At 40.0% G+C, this 25,570-nt stretch overlaps 1 protein-coding gene across 1 annotated transcript in view; it reads right to left on the bottom strand.

The window, feature by feature from the left end:
* CRYBG3 (crystallin beta-gamma domain containing 3) overlaps window positions 1-9,659 on the bottom strand; it is a 126,340-nt gene extending 116,681 nt beyond the window's left edge. The window contains exon 1 of the mRNA XM_019966976.2: window positions 9,318-9,659. Coding sequence (XP_019822535.2) covers window positions 9,318-9,466 — 149 coding nt within the window. The 5' untranslated portion in view covers window positions 9,467-9,659. The remainder of the gene's footprint in view (window positions 1-9,317) is intronic.
* Window positions 9,660-25,570: the final 15,911 nt, after the last annotated feature.

The following is a 25,570-nucleotide window of genomic DNA, read 5'->3' as shown; positions in this document are numbered from 1 at the left end:
CTGTCACGTCCTCTTCCCTCATCTCACTTTATTTTACTACAAAGCACGTTATATATAAATCTATATAACTTTCCCATCAGAATACAAACCCTCTGTAAACAGAGACACATTAAGACATTCACACTAGATTCTGAAAAGTGATGACCCAACTAAGATCTTTCAAAAGATTAAAATTAAATTATTTTGATTATTTCTAAGAGTATATGTACTATTGTATACAATGATAAAGTACCAATGTTAAGTGGGAAAAAAAAATCAAGTTTCAAAATCCTGAAGAAGACTTTTACTTTTTCTAAAAATATGTATACATGTAGACACACGTATCAGAAGTGATCTAGCAGAATAGCACTTGTCTCTGGGTAGTTATGTATGAGTTGTGCTTTTTTTCCTTTTTGATTTTTCTTTAATTTCATACCTGTTTTAGAAGAGTGTATATTACTATTCAAAGGCAAGCAAAACAAACAAAATCCCAAAGTATTGTAGTTGATTCTAAAAAGCAAGTAAAAACAAGTCAGTGAAAAAATGCAAGCAATGAACCTAGAGAAGACAAACAGCTAAATACTAATAGTACAAATAGTACATAATAGCAATTTCTTCATATCATAATAAATGTAACATTGCCAAATAAGATCTTATTTACCTACCTCTAATAGAACAATGGAACAATTAAACTGATTACCACACACATTTTCAGCTTTGATTAATATAGCACAATGCCACCTGTCCAGCTGCTGCTGCTGCTGCTAAGTCACATCAGTCGTGTCCGACTCTGTGCGACCCCATAGACGGCAGCCTACCAGGCTCCCCGGTCCCTGGGATTCTCCAGGCAAGAACACCTGTCCAGCCAGGGTATGCTTTTTAGTACTTTGACAGCAAAGACGATAAAAGGTTAAGAGTTTACATCTCACGCTACCTGTTCCCAGTTATCAAAATATAAAATTCAAAGAATTTCATTCCTTGTTATAAGCACAGCAGTTACAGAAAAAAAATTATGACCTGCAGGTCATATCCATATTTTGTATAAATTTTAATATAAAGAGTAAAGCAGAAATTTCTAACATATCATGTAGCTATCACATAAAATGAGTACTCATGAGAGCATTCAAATACCATTTTCATGTTATTTCTGTCATTTGTGCTATTTATCATAAAGGACAAATAAGAGATGTCCTTTAAAAGGGGATGATGCTCCTTCAAAAGTAAGTTGTGCTATTCTAAACAGCTGTATTTTATATACATGGAAAAGTTGACTTTTGATTTAATCCCCTAATTATAACACTTATTTTGGCTGAATGAATAAAGAGAAGTGGAAAGAGATACAAAATAGCTCAATCTTCATCTACCATCACCAGAAACCAATATAGATTGTCTAAAGTTTACAAATCAAGAGTAGTAAATAGACACGTGTACAGAAAGATCAGAAGGAACAGACTGAAGGAGATTAAAACAGTTTCCTCTAAGAGTGGGCCCACCCCTGTCAAATACTCCACAGCCCGTGAGACACGCTGGTACTTATTTTAAGAAGGGAAGGAAGATTTGTGCTATGTCTGCCTTCCCCACAAAAACTGCAGGAGTGTTTTGAACCAATGCCATGCTGCACTGGATTCCCAGAGGTTAGCACAGTGCCTGGCATAAGTGGTACCAAAGGGATTCTTGTTAAAAACATTGGTGAGCTTTTCAAATCAAACGATGAAAATGTTAGGAACACACAGAGGAAATACCCAAAGCATTTTCATGTGATCTTTCCAGTAAAATAAAAGTCTTCCTAACCTATCCTGCATACACCTGTTACCCTACGGAGTTTTGGCTGGCATTCTAAAGCTGGAAGAGACCTTAGCTATGAGGGCCATCTCCTTTCCTTTATAATCAAAGACTGCGAGAATATTTTGGCTCAGAGTCACATGGCTACTCGAAGTGGATGATTTAGGTGATCTCACAAAAATGAGTTGGTATTTTTGAGGCTCTATTAACTCTACCCAGTTTCACGTTGCAGATTAAAAATACATATACCTCCCTCATACCTGCAGAAAGTATCTAAATATCCAATTATTCGGCATTATAAATATTCCATTTATTTGTAGCCTCGATCATAACTTTTCTCACTTGAACAAGTGAATGGAGTTCATTTTTCCTTTGGAGAATTTTTGCCAACACAGGATCATAAATTCTTTTATCCTCTTTTATACAAAGGTATTCACTAGGTCATAACCAGTTTTCTGAAATAGGTAATTCATATAATTATTTAAGTATAAAAAGGTCTAAAATGAAGAAGTCTCCCTCCTATTCTTCATTCCTTCACCCAGTCTCTCATCCTTCCCAAACAGTTAACACAACAGTAGGAACAGACTTTTTCCATACTCCCCCATTTTCAAATGCAAATGGGAGCGTACTATACACAGTGGTTTGTATCTTGTTTTAAAAAGATTTTTAAATGTATTTTTCTTATCAGTATACAAAAAGCTTTATCATTCTTTTTGACAGCCACGTAATAGTCCACTACATGGGATACATGGTGATCTACCAATTAGTCCACTATTGATAAGACTTCATTTTAATCTTCATCTCTTGCTAATTAAAACAACACTGCAATGACTAAATTTGTAGTGTCAACTTTGGGCTTGTTTTGCAAGCTGTATACATCCAGTGGAATTTCTAAAAGGGAACTGTTAAATCAGGGTATGTGAATGTATGATGTTGATAGAGTTCATCAAACTTGCCTCCAAACTGGTGTCTCGATTTACACTCCCGCTAGCAGTGTACCAGAGCTCCTGTATACCTACACTGAACTCAAGTTTTGATTATCAGACAGGTGGAATATGGTACCTTGCTATAGGCTTAATTTGTATCTTTTTAGGAGACTAAGCCTTTTTATGTGTTTAAATATAAATTTATAAAGTATATATAATTTCCTCTCTCAACTGCCAGGAGCATCAGTTCTTTATTGTACTGAGCACTGACCCAGGCCATCTGCAGGCCATGGTCTTATCTGCACTCAAAACATTTTCTAAGCCCTGCCTTCTGTTTGGGTCTTTTTCCCAAGTTGAGCAGAAGCAGCAGTCACAGAATGCTGTAGGTTTTGAATTCAGGAAGGAGAATGACTCCTCACTCTACCACAAGATCTGTGAGACTTTTGATTAGCTATTGGACCTCTCCAAGCCTTAAATTATGTGTCTGTAAAATGGAGTAAAGATTCCTGTCTCATAAGGTTGCTCTGAGTATTAGGTGGTTGTATAGATTGAAAACCCCAAGCACAGGGCTTGGATCTTACTAGGGCCTCAATTAAGGGTGGTTTAGTTTTGTCATCACTAATCTGTCAGGCACAAAGGAACACTTGACTAAACAACTAAAGCAAATTTTGGTTGTTTCACTGCTTTGGCATATTTCCAGTTAAATACCCCCAGGGGTTAAACACTGAGGGATAACCCTGCTGGAGCCGTACCAGTACTTGGCATTCACGACTGCCACACAACAAATTATTTCTAGTCACAAAACCAATTTGTTTCTCTGTCAACACCCAACCATTCTGTATAAGGATGTCCACTCACTTGGAATGACGATTTTTTGCAAGAATGTGATTTTCTGCCTCCATCTAAGACTTGCTGGGTCAAGGAGCAGCAGGAGGGACCGAGGGAAATCATGTCCACTCACCCTGCTGGTACAGCTCCTACACCATCTCCCCACAAGTCTGCCTCGGCAAAGGATGCTCATCAAACCATGCTCAGAGAGAAGAGAGGGAGAAGATACTTTGAAAGCCCGTTCAAAGTCCTCATACAATGTGTGACACTCATGAAACAGTGAGTGTGTTCTGAACCACACAAGTCACACACACCAAATGCACGTTTGGCTTATTATGAGTTCATCTGGAAAACAGAGACGTGCAGGTTTATCTCCTCCACTAATGTAAGAGCTATTTGAGGGCAGTTTCAGTCTTTTATTCATCTTTGTATCCCACACCTTAGCAATATCCTCAACACACAGCAGTCAAATTTCTGGAACGGACAGGCTCAAGATAAACATGACTTCTTGAACTTTTACTTCATGCTAATCCTCTCTCTTCAGTAGACAGTCTGGATTACCTTCCTGAGTTTGAATGTACGTCAATCTGTTTTATAGTTATCGGAGCTGCACTGGCATTTTTGGTATATGTGCACACAAGTGTACTTCATCAGAACTCTGGTAATACTTTGAAGGAAAATTGTTTTCTTCTTTATAAAATTCACTATTACCCTTTTTTACATATTCTCCACTGAGGTGAAATGTTTGCTTCAAAAAAGTTAGAAATTGTGATTAAGTTTATTGCAGATCAATTTGAGGTACACTTGCAACTCAACACACATTTAGAGTGTACAATCGAGTTCGTTTTCAAGGAAATGTCCTCAGCAAGAAACAGAATCAAGTTAGACATCTGGCAGACACCCTGTTAAACCCAAAAGACAGATTCTCACTTGAAAAAAAGTATGGTTTCAATACCCTAAAACAGTCTATATTTCTACTTCATTGCCAAAAGTAGGTTCTGTGTTTTCCATTAACCTGGAAGCTCAAGATTCTCACAAAATACTCACAGCTGAGGACTTCTGGAATTTTCCAGTCATCTTTGTTGCTGCAGGCATGAGCCTCAGATGTTGCCCTTCAACACCACATAGGTATCTTATTCCACCAAACTATTACTGATTATTTTATACAGTGCTTTCAAATCACTATTTGAAATGTAATTACCATGAAAATTCAGAGCACAAAACTCCTTTTTCTTACATAAATGATGCCATGGTCAACATTTAACATAACAGCTGGTATCAGAGGCACTATTAACATTTGATGAAACTATCTCCTACACTTCAGCTCACTAGTATCATGGCTCAACCCATTTATCAGCCACACTCCGCCATGGTGAAAAGCAAATAGTCTCTGAACTTTAAATCAAGAGCCAAACACTCTCTAGAGAACTTTATGGTACCCACCCCCTACCATGTCTCAAAAATGCCCACTTTAAGGGCAGGAGTGTATTACCCTGTGAAAAGCCACTAATAAGTGTTTTAGTGAAAAGTGTATTCGTGAAAAGCCACTAATAAGCGTTTTAATGATCCATCAACAGAGATTCACTCCCTCACCTGAGCTAGGTACAGAGGACAAAAAGATAAATGAGACACAGCCCCTGCTCCTTGGGTCTAGTGATCCTGTCTTACCTTCTATCAATGGCACTACATTGGGACACTCAAAGGAACAGTCAAAAAGAGTATATGTGAAACAGTCCACACTATTACCCATTCTGGAACAAAGGAAGGAAAGGTCCAACTAAATTACATATTCAGATGTATTTTGAAGAAGCACAGTTCAGAAGGTTGGTGAGCAAAATGCTGTGTAAAAAGAATCAGAGTTTCTGAGTCAGAGAGACCCAGTCTCAAATCTCACCCCTGAAACTTATCCCAGTTATGATTTGGGATAAATTGTTCTCCCCTGGGAGTGCTCTCCCTCCCGCCCACCTTGGGAAAGGTGTTCTGGGTTCTCCCAATGACTGCAGGGGATGCTCCTGGTAATTAGTGGGCAGGGCCACAGATGCCAAATGTCCTACGAAGGACAGGAGAGTCCAGTTCAGCAAAAAATTGTTCCTTCCAAGATGCCACCTCTGGGAATTATCTTATCCTCAGTTTCCTCAGTTGTCAGAATTTTAAGCATACCAACATTCCAGGCTGAGGGTGATGTTTAAAAAGACGATATAAGTAAAAGTACCCAGCCCAAAGGAGTGCACAGTCGGCTTTTGTTAAATGCTGTTCTTGCCTCACTATCATGTGTGATACAGCAAAGAAACAAAATTGAGAGATCATTTTCTCAAAGCAAGGAAAATTAGAAGGCAGATATCCTCTGAATTTCACAGTTTAGCAGTACCTGTTGAACGGGGCTTCACAAAAATTCTCTAAATTGAGACCAAACACTCTTTATGACCCAGTGCTAAATCTAATTTTCTTAACGCCTCTTTCACTCTGCCCGCACTGATGTATACAACCTTCAAGAGATCATAATCCCAGGCCTTTGCTCAGCCTAGAAGACCCGTCCCCTATTTCCATCTTCCTGGCTAAGTTCTCTACCTGTGGAAAACACCATCAGTGAAGGCCCAGATAAAACCACCTCCCCCATGAAGCCCTCCTGGCTCTCCCCTATCACTTTTGCTGAGCCCATTCATTGCACACTCATAAACCGGGCTAAACGTTACAGCTGTGAATTGAATTCAACTGCAGTTTTCATTTCTATACAATTAAAAACAAATTAATATAAGCACTTTCTGGATGTGGTCAACCACCGAAGATAAAGAGTATTAACAAGCAATTCAACTGCCAACACCTGAATTCACATACGTAACAGTGTTGATGCAAACAGACTTTTAACTGCTGCAGGTTAATGAGAACAGCATAGAACACAGTATATAAATGACGTGTTCACAGCAAATGATGTCCAAATATCTTACAGCACACCGTAAAAGCAAAAGTTTTCCTGTGATTCAAGTGGAGAAATATTGGAAAACCTGAATCATGGCATGGTACACAGTGGTACAGTCATGGCAACTCCTCAAAAACTTTGTTTTTTTTCTAGTTGGTACCATATGCATTTTGTGAGTAGCCAAAAAACAGCTGCCAGGATAATGCTGTAAATTTTATTTTTATTGGTCTTGTGGTTATGTCTGTGTTTAATTTTCAATTCTGTTCTTAAGGAATTGTTAAGGAATTCTGTTCTTAAGGAATTTATGTCCCATTTGTATTTTTACCTACACAAGTTACATCATGAAACTCATGTAAGTCAACACTGGGAGTGCAGAAAACGAGACTGTACAACTCAAGTTTGAGAGAATGCACTTCGAGTACAAGAAAAAGTCAGGATGCAGACATTAATCCTTAATAAATGTTAAGTGGCCTCTGAGTTGCAGGTACTGCACAAACTTGTTTTTAACTGAAAAGTAGCTATGTGACTCTGGGCATGTTTCTTTAGCCGTTTTTTATAGTAAAACTAGAATACTGATCATACATGTCTGTCCAACCTCAGGTGTAGTATTTTTTAAAGTATTCTGTTAATTGTAATGTGCCAGACACACCATGGCAACCCACTCCAGTGTTCCTGCCTGGGAAATCCCATGGACAGAGGAGCCTGGCAGGCTACATGGGGTTGCAAGGAGTTGGACACGACTTAACAACTAAACAAGACACGTCATAGGTACTAGGATGACTGTTTTCAAGTGGTCTCCTCAGCTTCTCCCAGTTCCTTGAAACAGCCTTTTTCTCAGTCATCTTTACATTCCTATCACACCCAGTCCCATGTCTGAACAGACTCCCCTGCATCTAAAATCACCAGTACAAAAGGTAAACCACGCTCCCACTAAAACCAGTTTTTACTGCCTCTAAAAGAAACAGCCAAAATACTCTTACATTTTGAAATAAGATCACAGTGACAAATCACAATTCTGTTTCCAATCTTGTTAACACCAGGGTGTTGTGTTACTAGGACATTTGGTACTACTAAGCATTTCCATTTGTTTCATTAAACTTTCAATAAAGGCTTTGTGTTTATGTCCTTGAAAAGAAAAGATTTAAGCTCATTTAAAAGGTAAAACACCCACACAAAAGATTATCCGCTATCCCCTTAACATCTGGCAAGTTCTAAAATGGATGAAGGACAAAATTAAGAGTTCATATAAGCACAATTAAAATTATGATTGTCAAAAAGCAGCAGTCTGTGCCTCTCTGGAGATAAGGAGAATGGAGAAGTGGTAAGCAGACAGACAAGTTGCGGGAGTGGCTAGCACCAGAAAGAAAAAGAGATTAGATTTGAGAAGTGGCCAAAAAGCCAAAATAGGGCAGGGAGGCGGCAAGCTTTCAGGACAATTCTGATAGGAACATGAAATTGGCCCTTCTAATCCTGACTCAAGGCTAGTTTCGAGTCTACTTCAGGTTTCTCTTAAATACTGTTTCCATATTATCATCCCAGATTGTCAGTGCTGTTACAGTGACGGCAGGCACCAAGGGCTGTCTGCCTACACCAGAATTCTGACATTCTGGTTGAGCCCTGTCAGACTTCAAAACTATTTTTAACTACTATGTAAGTCTGAATTTTAAATTCTCTCTTAAGAGGGCAATAATAGCTGAAGCCTCACAGAAGAAGTCTTTTAGTTGTAATAGGAACCTTCTTGGAAAGATGTGGCAGTTTTGTTAAGAGGGTCATATAATGCAAATGCTTCACAAGCAGGGAAACTGAGGAACACGTAAATGCCCAGGATCCAATCACACGACAGGAATGAATACTGATGGAAGCAGCTCAATCAGTTACAGTTCTGTTTCCTATCCAGTTTTCTTTGAAGCTCTCCAGGAAGCCTTTAACGACTGAAGTAAACACAGCTTTCAGGAGAGCGTCCTTCCAATCACGAGAGATCTTCTAGTGCAATGTGGGGGAAGAGGCAGCAATAAGCCTCTCTAGCCAGCAAAAGTTTTAAACAGCGAGTTGTATATCACTTAACCCCTCTTCCTCCCTCAGGACAGATGAAAAGACTCCGGAACAGGTATTTTTATTAGTCATGAATTTTTCAAAAAGCTCGATTTTACAGCAGCAGGTGGAGGAAGGAGAAAAAACTGCAAAAAGGGGGCACGTTTTTATTATTACAGAAACCAAGACAGCTCGAGTCCAGGTTTCCGGAATCCATCTGGGATCTTGAGGCAGATGTTTTCTCCGAGATTTGGGAAAGAAGGGTGGCATCATTTAAATGTCAGGCAATGGTAAATAAGACTAGCAACGGTTTGACATTTTAATGGGGTCTTGGGAACTCAGCATCATCATTCTTAAAAAAAAAAAAAAAAAAAATTACTTTGAGAAACTACGATTAAGACGGCAAAATCCCAGCCGAGCGGGTGGCGCTCCAAAGCGTTACCTTTCCTATTGGAGTGGTTTTTCGGATCGCGCCCTCCTCGCCCTGGCGGACGGCTGGGCTCACTACTCTTGCTCATTACCGCCGGCAGGACGCCGGGGGAGTCGCTTCTGCCGGAGAACTTAGAGCAGACGCGAGTGTGGGACGGGAACCGAACCGCGTCTGGGGACGGGAGATGGGGGGCTGAGGGCCCCGCGGGCTGGCCCGGCCGCTGGCCACGGACTTCACCAGGATTTACAGACCAAGTGATGCGGCGCGGGAACTGAGAAAGAAGGAAAAAACTTCAGCAATGGAAGAAGGAGAACAGAAAGTGAGAAGCTCAGCCTGGCCGACAGCGGCCGGCTGCGGGCACCGGGGCCAGGAACCCCCCGTCCTGAGTCGGCGCGGGGCCCCCGACGACCCCCGCGGCTCCCACCTGGCAGCGTCCCGGCCCGGCGCGGGCGGCTGGCTTGTCCCTGGCCTCTCCTCCTCTTCCTCTTCCTTGTCCCTGGAAGGGCTTCGGGGAGCAAAGAATCGGGAAAAGCTATGCCAGGGGGCGCCGCCCCTTCTCCGGCCGCCGGACATCTCCCCGGCGCGGCAGCCGGTCCGAGGCCGTCCGCTGGGAACGCGTGAGGCGGTGTCCGGAGCCCGGTCCGGGGCCGTGGGACCCGGCGAGGGCAGGAGCTACTCGGCGCGGGCGGCCGGCGCGGCTCAGTCCATCCCGGGCGGTAGAAGCGCGGGCGCGACGGGCTGCCAGCACTACTCCTTCTCGTGCTCTGAGGCGGCTCCTCCCTCCACCCCCGGGCCGCCCGCCCCCAGGAGGAGCCAGAGGCCGCGGCTCCGCCCCGAGCCCGGGCCCAGCCGCTGCCGCTGGCCGGTCCCCGTTCTCGGTATGGGCCTGAGATCCGGGGGGACGCACCACCCAGCAACGCCGGGCTCCGGGCTTCCCGCCCAAAAGAGCTCAGCCTGCCAGCCCATTTGTCTTTTCTCTCAATTTTTTCTATTACTGATTTGTTTTTCTATCGTCCAGTCAGTGCAAGGAACGGTTTTCAGACTTTTGAAACAAGTTCATGAATTAAAGTTTGAAAGAAACTCATGAACTAAACTGCGGTACCAGAGTGCCCTAGGCTGCCTTTCAGCTAACGAACAGTAATTCTTTAAACAGTTTCCCAGGGCTGAAGAAGTTGCAGCTACCCCGTGGCCGTCTCAGAAGTTGAGGGCGCCATAAGTGCCGGTTCAGGTATGTCAACAGGTCCTTTCTGGTTCGGCTGGCTTACTGTCTGTGGGGTAACTTACCTTAACCCAGATGTGCTTTGATATTTCTCACACTCCATGGCGCCGTAGGTGCTGTCCAGGTCTGTCAACAACTCTTTTCTGGTTCGGCTGGCTTACTATCTGTGGGGTAACTGACCCTAACCCAGATGTACTTTGATATTTCTCATACTCCGTGTTATTAATACATACTGCTCCCCGGCGAACCCGCTTGCAAAAACGACGCTGATCAAAAACAAGTATAATTCAAACTATGGGGAAACAAATATTTTGTAGTCATTACACAGACGTCACTGAAATCTGGAAACCAAAGGTCCTTAAGATTTACTTTGAATTATGTCTAAATACCGGAGAAGGCAATGGCACCCCACTCCAGTACTCTTGCCTGGAAAATCCCATGGATGGAGGAGCCTGGTAGGCTGCAGTCCATGGGGTCGCTAAGAGTCGGACACGACTGAGCGACTTCACTTTCACTTTTCACTTTCATGCATAGGAGAAGGAAATGGCAACCCACTCCAGTGTTCTTGCCTGGAGAATCCCAGGGACCGGGGAGCCTGGCAGGCTGCCGTCTATGGGGTCGCACAGAGTCGGACACAACTGAAGCGACTTAGCAGTAGCAGCAGCATGTCTAAATACAGTCGTTTGACTTTTCTTAGCTTTATTTTTTTATACATACAAAAAGCTGTAATAATTTATGTATGCAACCTGATGAGACTGAAAATAAATACACACCATGAAACTGTCATCACAATCTATGCTATAAAACCATCCATGACTTCCAGAACTTTCCTCCCACTCTATTATTATAAACAACTATGACATAACATCTGCCCTCTTAGCAAAGTATATAATACAGTACTGTGAACTACAGGCACTGTGCTGTAAGTAGAACTCAAAGATTTACTCATCTTGCGTAACTTCAACTTTCCCTTTGACTAATACCCTGTTTATTAATAATGCCCTGTTTCCCCTCCCCCAACCCCTGACAACTCCCTTTCCACACTGCTTCTATGGATTTGACTGTTTTAGATTCATCAGTATAAGTGAATCCAAATATATGTATTTGTCCTTCTCTTTCTGACTTATTTCACTAATAGAGTAGCATAGATTGTTTTTTTTTTGTTTGTTTGTTTTTTTAGTTTTGTATATCCTGGTGGCTAGGAGAGAAAATATCAAGGGACCCATTCACCCCAGGTGGTTTGTTTTAAAACCAAGCTGCCCCTGAGAGGGTGTAGAAGTCATAAAAGTGATTATCTTATACCTGTTTGCTAAAAACTCTATACAAGTAAATAAGATAAAATGAAATGTCCAAGGCAGTTCTGACTTGAGGGAGGGGGAAGGAAGGTACCCTGAGGTTGGCCTGCTCTGACTGGAGTCCTGGAGGAGAAGATTGTTTATGGGTAGACAGGATGTCCATAAGCCCCATTTCAGCATTAGCTGAGGGTTGTTGAACTTTCCTGCCACAAAGGTAGCTGCCTCCTAGAAGCACTCTAACCCCTACCAACTGCAGCGGAGACCAAGGCTGCTCACCTTAATTTGTTCTGGCTCAGTTTAACCTACCAAAGTTAAATCAGTACAGATTCTTTCTGCTGGGTTCACCCCAGACTATCCCTCAAGATTGATCAGCACTTTCTCTTTTGAAAACCTTCTCCTGTGAGAAAAAAGCTAGAAAAATAAACTAGAATAAGACAAGTAAAGTTCCCAATTGAGTCTTATTGTTTTGGGGAGGAATCTCCATTAAAGGCCTTTTTGCCAGAAAGCCCAGAGAATATGAAAGCAAAAAGAGTAGGAAGCCAGTTGTTCCCTCCAGCTTGAAGGCCTGGAGAATTAATCTCCCCAAAGGAATGCTAGATGGCTACCAGATGTGTCCAGCCCTTGTACTATGACCAAAGCAGGCCTTACACCCTACTACCTATCCAGAGGGTGGACTGTTCAGGATATTTCTCTGGGGATAAAATCTTATTGGGGCCAGTAGAGTTTATCACTGACTTATGGGTTTATCTAATAATGCTATTTAAGAAAATAATTTCTCTAATAGCCCTCAAGGGGAAAGCTGGGCTAGTCATATTTTTTCAATAATCACTATCCTCAGTGGGAGAAGGCATCAGAATCATGTCAGGTAAAGTACTTCATTTATCTAGAAACTATTTATCTATAGTATTGGTGGTGATAGTTGAGGTAGTAGAATGTTCATCCAGCTAGAATCCCTCTATTAATAAACAGCTTGCAAAGGTATAAGATAGTATAAATGTTATTAGAGACCCCTAAAATAAAGTTGGGCCAATACAAACCTATTATATATATATATATATATATATATATATATTCATATTCATATGAAAAAAAAAGTGTTAGTCGCTCAGTGGGGTCAGACTCTTTGTGACCCTATGGACTATAGCCCACCAGGCTCCTCTGTTCATGGAATTTTCCAGACAAGAATACTGGGGTGGGTAGCCATTCCCTTCTCCATGGGATCTTCCCAACCCAGGGGTCAAACCTGGGTCCCCTGCACTGCAGGCAGACTCCTTACCATCTGAGCCACTAGGGAAGCCCCATACACCAAGTGATCACATTCCTGAATTCACATTGGAAATGACTATGCCAATGAGGTGCCTTGAAGCTTTGGCTTCATCAGCTTCACAGTAAATATGCTTCTGCCATAGATACTCTTTAAATGTCTTCAAGAAAAACTGAATGAACAAATGAAGATGACTGTGCTAAATTCGAATCTCTAAGATCCTTAAAACTCTAAAATTCAACCTTTTTATAGACTTCCTAATGCAATCTTAGAACCCAGTATTCAGAAATTCATTATTATGAGTTCAGAATGTAAGAGCAGATGACATCTAGGAATGGATCAGTACTTGAAAAGTAAATAAATGAAAATTCAGGGGTCATTGATTTATGGCTTTAAGCTAATTTTTCATAGACAAAGTTTGCCTCAATGGAGGCAGGGCACCAGGTACACTTGCATTCATTCAAATGCTTTGCAAACTCTATGAAAAATTAGCTTAAAGCCATAAATCAATGACTCCTGAATTTTCATTTATTTACCTTTCAAGGACTGATCAGTTCCTCATTTAATGAGTATGTTAGAAGCATATTTACTGTGAGGCTGGTGAAACCAAAGCTTCAAGGCACCTCATTGGCATGGTCTCTTCCAAGGTGAGTTCAGGAATGTGATCACTTGGTGGTGGTTATGAAATTTACAAAAGCAAATGTTTAAACTGCACAATTAAGACCACAAGCTCTTTTCACTTGGATTTTCCCTCCATCACCTTACAAGAGTCAGCTGGTATTGGAGTTACTGGAGGCCCTTTAGGACATGCTGGGAAATGTGTGGTGTGGATTTTAGCTTGGATTTTTAGTGGGATGTATTTATGTGGTTGTCAGTTTCTCCAAATAGATGTTACTGCTTTAATTTCAGTTTGTTCATTGGGCAACTCACCAAGCATTACACCTAAGATACAGGACCAGAGGCACTATCGCGACATAAACATATCCTAAGTCCTCTAACACTGAAACTGTGTGGGTAGTAGAGGTGAAACAAGATTCAAAATGTACAATAGCAAAAGGTGAGTTGTGGAAAACTATTTCAGGCAACAGAAGACAAAACTTAAAAGAATCACTTCTAATTGATGTAATTTCTCTCAAAACACTTTTATAATGTAGTGCATACAATTTTTATAATTGTAAATGCAGTAAACTTTTAAATGAAAATCATGTAAAATAGAACTTATGATAATATTTGTTTGTAGGGCACAAACTTATAGCAATACCACAATGAGTGTGTATGTGGGTATATAATGTTGTATGCTTACCTAGCCTTTCTATCAATATGTACGCTCATCAAAATTTAAGGAAAGACTTTATCTTTCCACTATATGTATAGAAAATATTAGAAAAGGTCATATGAATGAATACACTAACAAAAATATAAGAAAAAATATTATAGAAGTATAATAGGCAGATAATGGGAAAAATGCTGTTTTTCTAGACTCTGTGACATTTGTAATATTAATCGTTTAAAATTGGTCATTTGTATGATTTATTTTTTCATTCACTTTTATATCTAATTTTTAATTTTAAATATTTTTCTTTAAAGAGAAATTGCAAAAATCTTCAGGTACCTTAAAACCTGGATTTGTCCTTGAGTGCTGACTATGGATCAGAAACACACTCATTCTTAGAGATACAGTGATAAAACCAAGAGCTTTCCCTCAAGACGCAAGTCTGATGGGGTGAACAGATGAGCAAAGCAGATAGGAAAAGAGAAAGTCCTTCTATGAGCATACATAGGATGAACCCCAACTTAGTCTCCAATGCAGGAGACATATAAGACATGGGTTCGATCCCTGGGTTGGGAAGATCTCCTGGAGGAGGAAATGGCAACCCACACCAGCATTCTTGCCTGGGGAATTCCATGGACAGTGGAGCCTGGTAGGCCACAGTACAGGGGGTCTCACAGAGTTGGACACAACTGAAGCAACTTAGTATGCACACATGCCAACTTAGTCTAGAAATTTCCATGAAGGCTCACTAGAGGAGATAACTGTCAGTTTATTCTCGTCTTCTGCTTCCTGTGACCACCATGACTTCTACAAAAAGAGTACAATTCAATAGCTTATTTGATATGTGAGAAAAGCTCAAGTTCATCACACTGTAACTGAACTACCATTCCCAAAGCATAAGCACATTACTCCTCAAAAGTATGAGAACAAAGTGCTGACCCTGAAGTCTTTCAACAAGGATGCAAGCATGGTTTAGAAATGCTTTTTGTTTTAAAAAGTCCACCAGAGGGATACATTTCTGTGTGTGCATTACGGCACAGTATTTGCTATGTGGCAGGTGGCCCAGGAATATTAAGACAGCTGTCAACATCAAGAAAAGCATCAGCCCATGAAAAGCAAGCAGATGGATTGGGGCACTTCACTAGCTGCTTCCTGAAATAATAGCTGTGCGAGGCCAAATGAGGTAATGTCATGCTGCCCAGGGCAGCAAAAAGCTATTACTGGCTATACGCACTCAATTAGGAGATGGGGCGGGGGACATCCTCCCCTTTTCTTTGTAGAGCTCAGGTTTTCATTAAGAACCACAGCAGTAAATAAGAAAGGGTGTGTGGAGGGAATCCTGTTAGTGTTTCTCATTCTGTTACATTCTGATCATCATGGCCAGAAAACGCCTCAATCTTGCTGCTTCAGTAAGAGCAGATGGTGAAATTTTAAGTGATTGGTTATTCAGACTTCTATGGGATGCATGAAGTTTTATTGTATTGTTTGTCTGGTTTTTATTTCCAGAACATGTGGAGACTGACATCTTTCAAACACACATCTTTTAATGCTTAAGATGTGTTGGTCTGACCTAAATTACATATCTTCTTTTCTTCCCTTGATACGATGATGATACTTATAAAAGAAATGAATGCTTTACTAAATTATGACATTAACAATCAAATATTTTCTTCAAAAACAGTGCAAAATTTGCTTATACCAAACCATTGATTATAAAACGTATTCCAAAATAGTTATTCACACTAATTCAGTTTGATGTGTCTTGTGTTTGAGTCAAATGCTACCTATAATATAGTCATATGTAGTAGTTGTATTAACTTTTAGAAATGCAGTTTCATAAACATGACACAGATAATGGCTCAGAAGAATACTTTACCATTATATCAAAAACTCAGTTCCTATATTCTGTTTTTCCAAAATAACTGATGAGTACAGAAGTTATGCACTGTATTGGACATATCTGATACACAATTTTAAATGCTTTTGAAGTGTGCTGGAGAAGACTCTTGAGAGCCCCTTGGACTGCAAGGACATCAAACCAGTCAATCTTAAAGGAAATCAACCCTGAATATTCATTGGAAGGACTGTTACCAAAGAAGATCCAATACTTTGGCCACCTGATGTGAAAAACTGACTCATTTGAAAAAACCCTGATGCTGGGAAAGATTGAAAGCAAAAGGAAAAGGGGGGATCAGAGGATTAGATGGTTGATAGCATCACAGACTCAATGGACATGAATTTGAGTAAACCCAGGGTGAAGGACAGAGGAGCCTGGGGTGCTGCAGTCCATGGGGCTGCAAAGAATTGGACATGACTTAGCGACTGAACAACAACAACATTTTGAAAAGAACAATTGTTTATAAATCTCTGGACTTCAGTATGCTAGTGTGGATTGTAAATTTTGCTTCTTAGGATTCATGAAACAAAGCTTTAGAGGAAAAAGACAATTGGTTTGTGAATTGGCATTTCTTTTTTCTTACTTTGAAATTTTAGAAAAGACATGTTCCATAATCCTGAGTTATCTTACTGTGGACACGTTGTTCCCAGTTTGATTTGCTGCAAATGGTTTAAAAACAAGGCAGAGAGGCAGCTGTTATTGCAAGCAAATGTTTTGATTAGAAAGAGAAAGCAGCTGGATATGCTACATGCTGTCGTATAAGATGAACCACAGTTTTCACATGGGAACTCTACCTAATCTAAAATTGAGATTACCATTATTTCCTTCATGGGAACTTTCTTTGTATAAATGGAGTTGACATCTATCAACTTTGTTTATATTCTGGAGTGATAAAGTGCTGATTCTTACCTATGGAAATCTTCCATAGTCTATTACAAAACAATAATATCATTAACAAGCTTTCATAAAATTTCCTTACAAAATATTGCTAAATGTAGTAACAAAACATCCATGGTGGTGGTGTTTTAGTCGCTAAGTTGTGTCCGACTTTTGTGAACCCATGGACTGTAGCCTGCCAGGCTGCTCTGCCCATGGGATTCTCCAGGCAAGAATACTGGAGTGGGTTGCCATTTCCTTCTCCAGGGGATCTTTCCAACCCAGGAATCGAACCCGGGTCTCCTGCATTTGTAGGCAGATTCTTTACCAACTGAGATATGAGGGAAGCCACCCCTTCAAAAAAAAATCCATCAGTTCAGTTCAGTCACCCAGTCGTGTCCGACTCTTTGCGACCCCATGAACTGCAGCATGCCAGGCCTCCCTGTCCATCACCAACTCCCGGACCCTACCCAAACTCATGTCCATTGAGTCAGTGAAGCCATACAACCATCTTATCCTCTGTCATCCCCTTCTCCTCCTGCCCTCAATCTTTCCCAGCATCAGGGTCATTTAAAATGAGTGTTCTTTGCATCAGCCAAAGTACTGGAGTTTCAGCTTCAACATCAGTTCTTCCAACACCCAGGACTGATCTCCTTTAGGATGGATTGGTTGGATCTCCTTGCAGTCCAAGGCACTCTCAAGAGTCTTCTCCAACACCACAGCTCAAAAGCATCAATTCTCCAGCGCTCAGTTTTCTTTATAGTCCAACTCTCACATCCATACATGACTACTGGAAAAACCACAGCCTTGACTAGACAGACCTTTATTGACAAAGTAATGTCTCTGTTTTTTAATTTGCCATCTAGGTTGGTCATAACTTTCCTTCCAAGGAGTAAGCGTCTTTTAATTTCATGGCTGAAATCACCATTTGCAGTGATTTTGGAGCCCCCAAAAACAAAGTCAGCCACTGTTTCCCCATCTATTTGCCATGAAGTGATGGGACTGGATGCCATGATCTTAGTTTTCTGAATGTTGAGCTTTAAGCCAACATTTTCACTCTCCTCTTTCACTTTCACAAGAGCCTCTTTAGTTCTTCACTTTCTGCCATAAGGGTGGTGTCATCTGCATATCTGAGGTTATTGATATTTCTCCCTGCAATCTTCACTCCAGCTTGTGCTTCATCCAGCCCAGCATTTCTCATGATGTACTCTGCATAGAAGTTAAATAAGCAGGGTGACAATATACAGCCTTGACGTACTCCTTTTCCTATTTGGAACCAGTGTGTTGTTCCATGTCCACTTCAAACTGTTGCTTCCTGACCTACATACAGGTTTCTCAAGAGGCAGGTCAGGTGGTCTGGTATTCCCATCTCTTTCAGAATTTTCTAGTTTATTGTGATCCACACAGTCAAAGGCTTTGGCATAGTCAATAAAGCAGAAATAGATGTTTTTCTGGAACTCTCTTGCTTTTTCCATGATCCAGCAGATATTGGCAGTTTGATCTCTGGTTCCTCTGCCTTTTCTAAAACCAGCTTGAACATCAGGAAGTTCACGGTTCACATATTGCTGAAGCCTGGCCTGGTGAATTTTAAGCATTACTTTACTAGCGTGTGAGATGAGTGCAACTGTGCAGTAAGTAGTTTGAGCATTGTTTGGCATTGCCTTTCTTTGGGATTGGAATGAAACCTGACCTTTTCCAGTCCTGTGGCCACTGCTGAGTTTTCCAAATTTGCTGGCATATTGAGTGCAGCACTTTCACAGCATCATCTTTCAGGATTTGAAACAGCTCAACTGGGATTCCATCACCTCCACTAGCTTTGTTCGTAGTGATGCTTCCTAAGGCCCACTTGACTTCACATTCCAGGATGTGTGTCTCTAGGTGAGTGATCATACCATCATGATTAATTGGGTCATTTTTGTACAGTTCTTCTATGTATTCTTGCCACCTCTTCTTAATATCTTCTGCTTCTGTCAGGTTCATACCTTTTCTGTCCATTATTGATTCCATTTTTGCATGAAATGTTCCCTTGGTATCTCTAATTTTCTTGAAGAGATCTCTAGTCTTTCCCATTCTATTGTTTTCCTCTATTTCTTTGCAATGATCACTGAGGAAGGTTTTCTTATCTCTCTTTGCTATTCTTTGGAACTCTGCATTCAAATGGGTATATCTTTCCTTTTCTCCTTTGCTTTTTGCTTCTCTTTTCACAGCTATTTGTAAGGCCTCCTCAGCCAGCCATTTTGCTTTTTTGCATTTCTTATTCTTGGGTATAATCTTGATCCCTGTCTCCTGTACAATGTCATGAACCTCTGTCCATAGTTCATCAGGCACTCTGTCTATCAGATCTAGTCCCTTAAATCTATTTCTCACTTCCACTGTATAATCACAAGGGATTTGATTTAGGTCATACCTGAATGGTCTAGTGGTTTTCCCCACTTTCTTCAATTTAAGTCTGAATTTGGCAATAAGGAGTTCATGATCTGAGCCACAATCCGCTCCCAGTCTTGTGTTTGCTGACTGTACAGAGCTTTTCCATCTTTGGCTGCAAAGAATATAATCAGTCTGATTTCAGTGTTGGCCATCTGGTGATGAGTCTTCTCTTGTGTTGTTGGAAGAAGGTGTTTGCTATGTGTAGAGTCTTCTTTTGTGTTGTTGGAAGAAGGTGTTTGCTATGACCAGTGTGTTCTAAAAAATCCATATGGAGCTTATAAAAGATATAATTTTGAGTTTTTATAAATATGATAAATAGATTTCTCAATGACCCCATTTTTATTTTGAAAAATTTATAGAAATTCATCAAACAGTAACCTAATTGGTTTTGCAAATTGGTTTTGCAAATAATGAACAAAAGCAGCCTACATCAATTATTTCCATCAGTATATGTTAGCAACTCAATTCCTTCCTTGCTTCCTCCAATCAACTTTTCATTGGTAAATAGTAAAAGGAGTTACCTATGAAAAAAGGTAATACAGAAGACAAGAAATAGGAATATTTGACTCTAATACTGAAGTAAAAAGAGAATTCTCATAATTGACTTCATATTAACAACCATTCTTAAATGTCATTCATTTCTACATTCTATCTTCTATTTTATTTTTCTTTCAGCTCCCCAAATAAATACTTTGGGAAGTCAGTTTACATCGTAAGTCATTTGGTTTATTTCTCCTACAGGTGAATGTACTGACATGCAACTTTCAGTTATCAAGTCTGGAAGACAATTAAATGGACCTTGTTTTTATCAACTTCATGGCTGGTTTTAAGTAACTCCAAAAATGATGATTCTCCTTCCACCTGGTTTAATAGGAACTCTGTCTCAAAAGGTCAACAATGGGTATCATCAAATGAAATAGCTGACCACACCACAGTATAGAACTTTATAAAATTATCAATTATATGCAGCCTGAGGGGAAAGGAAATTAAGTTATTCGGTTTAAATTCTATTACTTTCACTCTGATTTTGCCTATCACTTAAGTGGACTATAGTCATAGGGTCACAAAGTCAGACATGAGTGAAGCAACTGAGCATGCATGCATAGGTATATTTAGTCTCTGTGGCTTAAATAAAACACAATCTAGATTAGAAAGAAAATTTTTGGTAAAATTTGGTAAAATCTTTTAGTAAAATTTAAGAAGTAGCTACTGGAAAGTCAGAAACTTTTAAACAATATGTATTCACTTAAAAGTTTATTAATCAGTCTACATTTCAGAAAAACAAAAGACAAGAAAATGGAAAATTCTGAAATAAAGATCTAGATAAAGTCTAAATCAAGATCATTGACCTAGTAGTCAGTCTTCTAGTACTAGCTGCCTCAAACTGGATTAGGAAAGTTGGTGGGAGGAATATATATTAAAAAAAAAATTTTTTTTAAGCCCCAAACAATATTCCATCTACAGAAGTATTTTATGGCCTTCTACCTGCTCAAAGAATATTTATTGAATACTTCTAGGTCCTGTGTTTGGTGATTAGAATACACAGTGTGATCCACCCTCAAGAAACTCAGTCTCAAAGAAAGAAAGAGAAGTGACAGTTACAAACTACAGGACAGTGTGATAAACATGAAAAGTGGGACATACATGGGAAAAAGGAAGAAGAAAGTGCCTAACTGTATCACTTGGGCAGACCATACTTTACGTCAGGGACAGATTTCATGAATCAAGCTCCAGAAACATGGATCAGGAAGTTCTGCACTCATAACCATTTAAAACACCTGTTGAGACAGATTTGTATTACAAATGTCACACTTGTCAGAAAGCTATATCAGAGCCCAGTAGGAGCTCAACATTGGGCTACCAATAGACATATAATTGATATTTGGCATCTGATCTGGTGAGGAGATACTACAGTCCGTGGGTACAACTACATTGTGAATGTACAAATATTGTGTATAACATAGGTATTCAAGGGCTTTGATACGTTAATTTGAAAGTACATTAACTCAACTATGGGCTTTATCCTTTAAAATAATCACAAAATTAAAAAGTAGGTGACAGTGATAAAGTATGAGAAATATGCAAGTAGAGAAACTGCTGCACTGATACTAACTCGACTTACATAATCTGAGTTTACATCTGCCAATTATTGACTGATACAGGTTAGACCAGTAAATCAGGCAGAGGAAGTCTTACTACTAACCAGATATCTAATTTAGGGCCAAAATACAAGGTATACAAGAATCAAACAGTTTGACATTTGTTTGGCATCTTGTATAAACTGCCTTTCTCAACGGCTATTACCTTTAATTCACTCTAACTTACAAGGTTGATATTATGTCTATTGTGAAATCTAAGAAGTCACTTAGTCCATGATTACAATTAGTGATTTGAGTGATTTTTGCCCCTAAAAATGGCAGTAGTGCTGTATTGTCTAATATTATATTTACAAATTTCATATATAATGGGTAAACAAGGTTCTACTCTGTAATACAGGGAACTATATTCAATACCCTGTGATAAACCATAATGGAAAAGAATATGAAAAAATGTATATGTATTACTGAGTCACTTTGCTGTATAACAAGAATATGGGCTTCCCTAGTGGCTCAGTCGGAGAAGGCAATGGCACCCCACTCCAGTACTCTTGCCTGGAAAATCCCATGGACCGAGGAGCCTGGTGGGCTGCCGTCTATGGGGTCGCACAGAGTCGGACACGACTGAGCGACTTCACTTTCACTTTTCACTTTCATGCATTGGAGAAGGAAATGGCAACCCACTCCAGTGTTCTTGCCTGGAGAATCCCAGGGACGGGGGAGCCTGGTGGGCTGCCATCTATGGGGTCGCACAGAGTCAGACACGACTGAAGCGACTTAGCAGCAGCAGTAACTCAGTTGGTAAAGAATCTGCCTGCAATGCAGGAGACCTGGGTTCCATCCCTGGGTTGGGAAAATCCCCTGGAGAAGGAAATGGCAACCCAGTCCAGTACTCTTGCCTGGAGAATTCCATGGACAGAGGAGCCTGGCGGGCTACAGTCCATGGGATCGCAGAGTCGGACACGACTGTGTAGCTAACTTTCACTTTCAGTCATTAATACAACATTGCATTTCAACTACTTCAATAAAAATTAATTAAAAAAAACAAATAATTTTAGATTGTCTCAACTATTTTGAATGTTATATGTTGTGGAGACTGTGGATTCTATTAAATAATTCCAAAAAGTGTTGCAATTTTCATTTTGTAGAAACATTTAATTGGTTAAACTTCAAACTTGAGTTTGCTCACTGAGGACACCAATCAAATCTCAGTTGACTATTTTACCCTTAGTTGAAAACTCCGGGAGTTGGTGATGGACAGGGAAGCCTGGCGTGCTGCAGTCCATGGGGTCGCAGAGTCGGACAGGACTGAGCGACTGAATTGAACTGAACTGAAAGCTGCTTTGAATTTGCCATTTGTTCATGCATTGAGGCTTAGCTGGAGACTTAGGAAAGTTTATGCTCAGAATTTTAGACCCCCATTGTCTGGATCGCTCCTTTACTGAATGCTCCTCCCTTCACTTTGCAGTGGCTTCAGTTGTCTCATGGTTTGTACGCTCTTCCTCAGGCCAAAAACATGGCCAGTTTTGTCTGTTTAGCCACCCCACACTGTGACTGTGGCCTGTCCTCAGGCTAAAAGGCTCAAAAAGTGAAACTCACCCCATACCAGTGCCTTCTTCTAAGTTTCAATTCGCCTCTGAAACATGCCTGCTTCTGTTCATTCTCTATAACTTTCAGGTAGTTGGAATTTTTGTTGTTGGCCAGAATTTTTAGTTAACTGTAGGAAGGCTGGACTATTAGGAACCTAAACGATCACTTACTGCTGGCCCAGGAGCTCATGGTTAGAAGCTTAAGAATATCTTTAGGAATAGAAGTTGAATGAACTTATGTATGTGTGCTCACATACCACCAGGGAAGCCTGAATAAACGTATAAAAAGAGTTAATCACTGAATAATTTAATATTTAGATTAACATAATCAAAATTAACCTTCATTAACATTCAGAATTTAATATGCTCCCAAAATCTGTGGACCAAGACAAAAATTACGTATAATGTTGGCTTACGTGGGGCTTCCCAGGTGGCACAGAGGTAAAGAATTCATCTGCCAATGCAGGAGATGCAGGTGTGATCCTCGGGTCAGGAAGATCCCCTAGAGGAGGGCATGGCAACCCATTCTAGTATTCTTGCCTGGAAAATTCCATGGACAGAGAAGTCTGGTGGGCTACAGTTCATGTGGTTGCAAAGAGTCGGATACAACTGAGTGACTGAACACAGCACATTGGCTTACATATCCATCCATTCAAGAAATGTGGACACAATATATGCCATGCAGGGTGCAAATAAATTCCTTGCACTTATTTACAGAGATGTGGATGGACCTAGAGACTGTCATACAGAATGCAGTGAACAAGAAAGAGAATAAACATCATATAATATTGCTTATATGTGGAATCCTGAAAAATGATACCAATGAACTTCCCTGCAAAGCAGAAATAGAAACATAGGTGTAGAGAATGTATGCATGGATACTAGGGGTGTGGGGGTGGGTGGGATGAATTGGGAGAATGGGATAACATATATACACTACTATGTATAAAACAGATAACTAATGAGAACCTACTGTATAGCACAGGGAATTCTACTCAATGCTCTGTAGTAACCTAAATGGGAAGAATCCAAAAAAGAGGGGATATAGGTATACATATACCTAATTCACTTTGCTGTACAGTAGCAACTAACACATCATTGTAAAGCAATTATACTCCAATAAAAATAAATTTAAAAACTTCATGAGGGCAGAAATAATTTCTATACTAAAAAGTCTACAAACAACAAATGTTGGAGAAAGTATGGAGAAAAGAGAATTCTCTTATCCTGTTGGTGGGAATGTAAATTGGTACAACCACTATGAGAACAGAATGGAGGTCTCTTAAAAAACTAAAAATAGAGTTACCATGTGGCTCAGCAATCCCACTCCTGGGCAAGTATCTGGAGAAAAACATGGTTTGAAAGGATATATGCACCCCAATATTAAACTGAAGTGCTATTTACAATAGCCAAGACTTTGAAAACAACCTACATGTCCATTGATAGATGACTGAATAAAGATGTAGTCCAACTTAAAAGGAAAGCAACAGAAGTAATCAAGTTAAAAATAAAGGAAGACAGATAAAATTTGGGTGAAGTCTGGAGATAAAACTTGGGGAAGGCTGGAAAGATGTCAAAACTAGGCCTATCTCCTTTCAAATGGTATATTAGGGTGAATGCAGCAACCGATTTTTAGCAGGGAGGGTTGGGGAGAAGGAAACTCATAATATTTCATATATATCCTAAAGAACACTAGACTAAAAATGATTGGAAGGCTTGTAAATCGTTTCCTCTACCATGTACAAGAACCATGTTTAATGTGAAAGTAAAAAAAGACTGAAAAGAGAGACAGGAAAAAAAAGATGCAGTCTGTATATATATATATTGGGATATTACTCAGCCATTAAAAAGAATGAAATAATGCCATTTGCAGCAACATGGATGGAACTGGAGATTGTCATACTAAGTGAAGTCAGTTAGAGAAAAATGAGTATCATATGATATTGGTTATATGCAGAATCTAAAAAAAATGATACAAAACAGAAACAGACTCACAGACTTAAAGAACACACTTATGGTTACCACAGGGGAGGGGTGCGGGGGAGGGATAAATTTGGGTTTAGTGAGTTTGGGATTGACATGTATACACTGCTATATTTAAAATAGACAACCAACAAGGACCTATCATTACACAGGGAACTCTGCTCAATATTCTGTAATAACCTAAAGGGGAAAGAATTTGAAAAAGAATAGATACTTGTATAACTGCATCACTTTGCTTTACACCTGATACTAATACAACATTATTAATCAATTCTCTTCCAGTATAAAATAAAAAAAGAAAAAAGTCCTAGAGGAATACTTCTCAAGCTTCAGCATGTATTTTACCATAGGTGACTGGTGAAAATTTGAGAACATCGTTGGATACAGCCTAGGTTCCTCAGAAGGCAGTGCTGAAGTAAAGAGATTTTACATTATTTTATTAGGGAAGTAGAGTTATGGGAAAGGACGATTAAGCCAGTTAGGAGAGTGGCAATACAAAGAGATATTACTGAGCTGGATGCTGTTAAATATGACTAATTGTTAGAGTCAGAGGACATATCCCAGAAGCTATATATAGTGAGTCTCAAGACAGTCCAAGATTAATGGGAAAAATAGAAAAAGGGAAGAATTTATCCACTAGTTCTGTCTCCCACTTGTCAATGGTTCCCCAACTGGGCTATATATGTTTTAGAATGGTAGTGGTGGGGACATGGGAACAAAAATAGGGCCCTCTGCACCTACATATAGTTGGTTAGAGC

Source organism: Bos indicus, chromosome 1 (genome assembly GCF_029378745.1).
Source record: "Bos indicus isolate NIAB-ARS_2022 breed Sahiwal x Tharparkar chromosome 1, NIAB-ARS_B.indTharparkar_mat_pri_1.0, whole genome shotgun sequence".
NCBI lineage: Eukaryota > Metazoa > Chordata > Mammalia > Artiodactyla > Bovidae > Bos > Bos indicus.
This window is presented reverse-complemented; position numbering and strand designations above follow the sequence as displayed.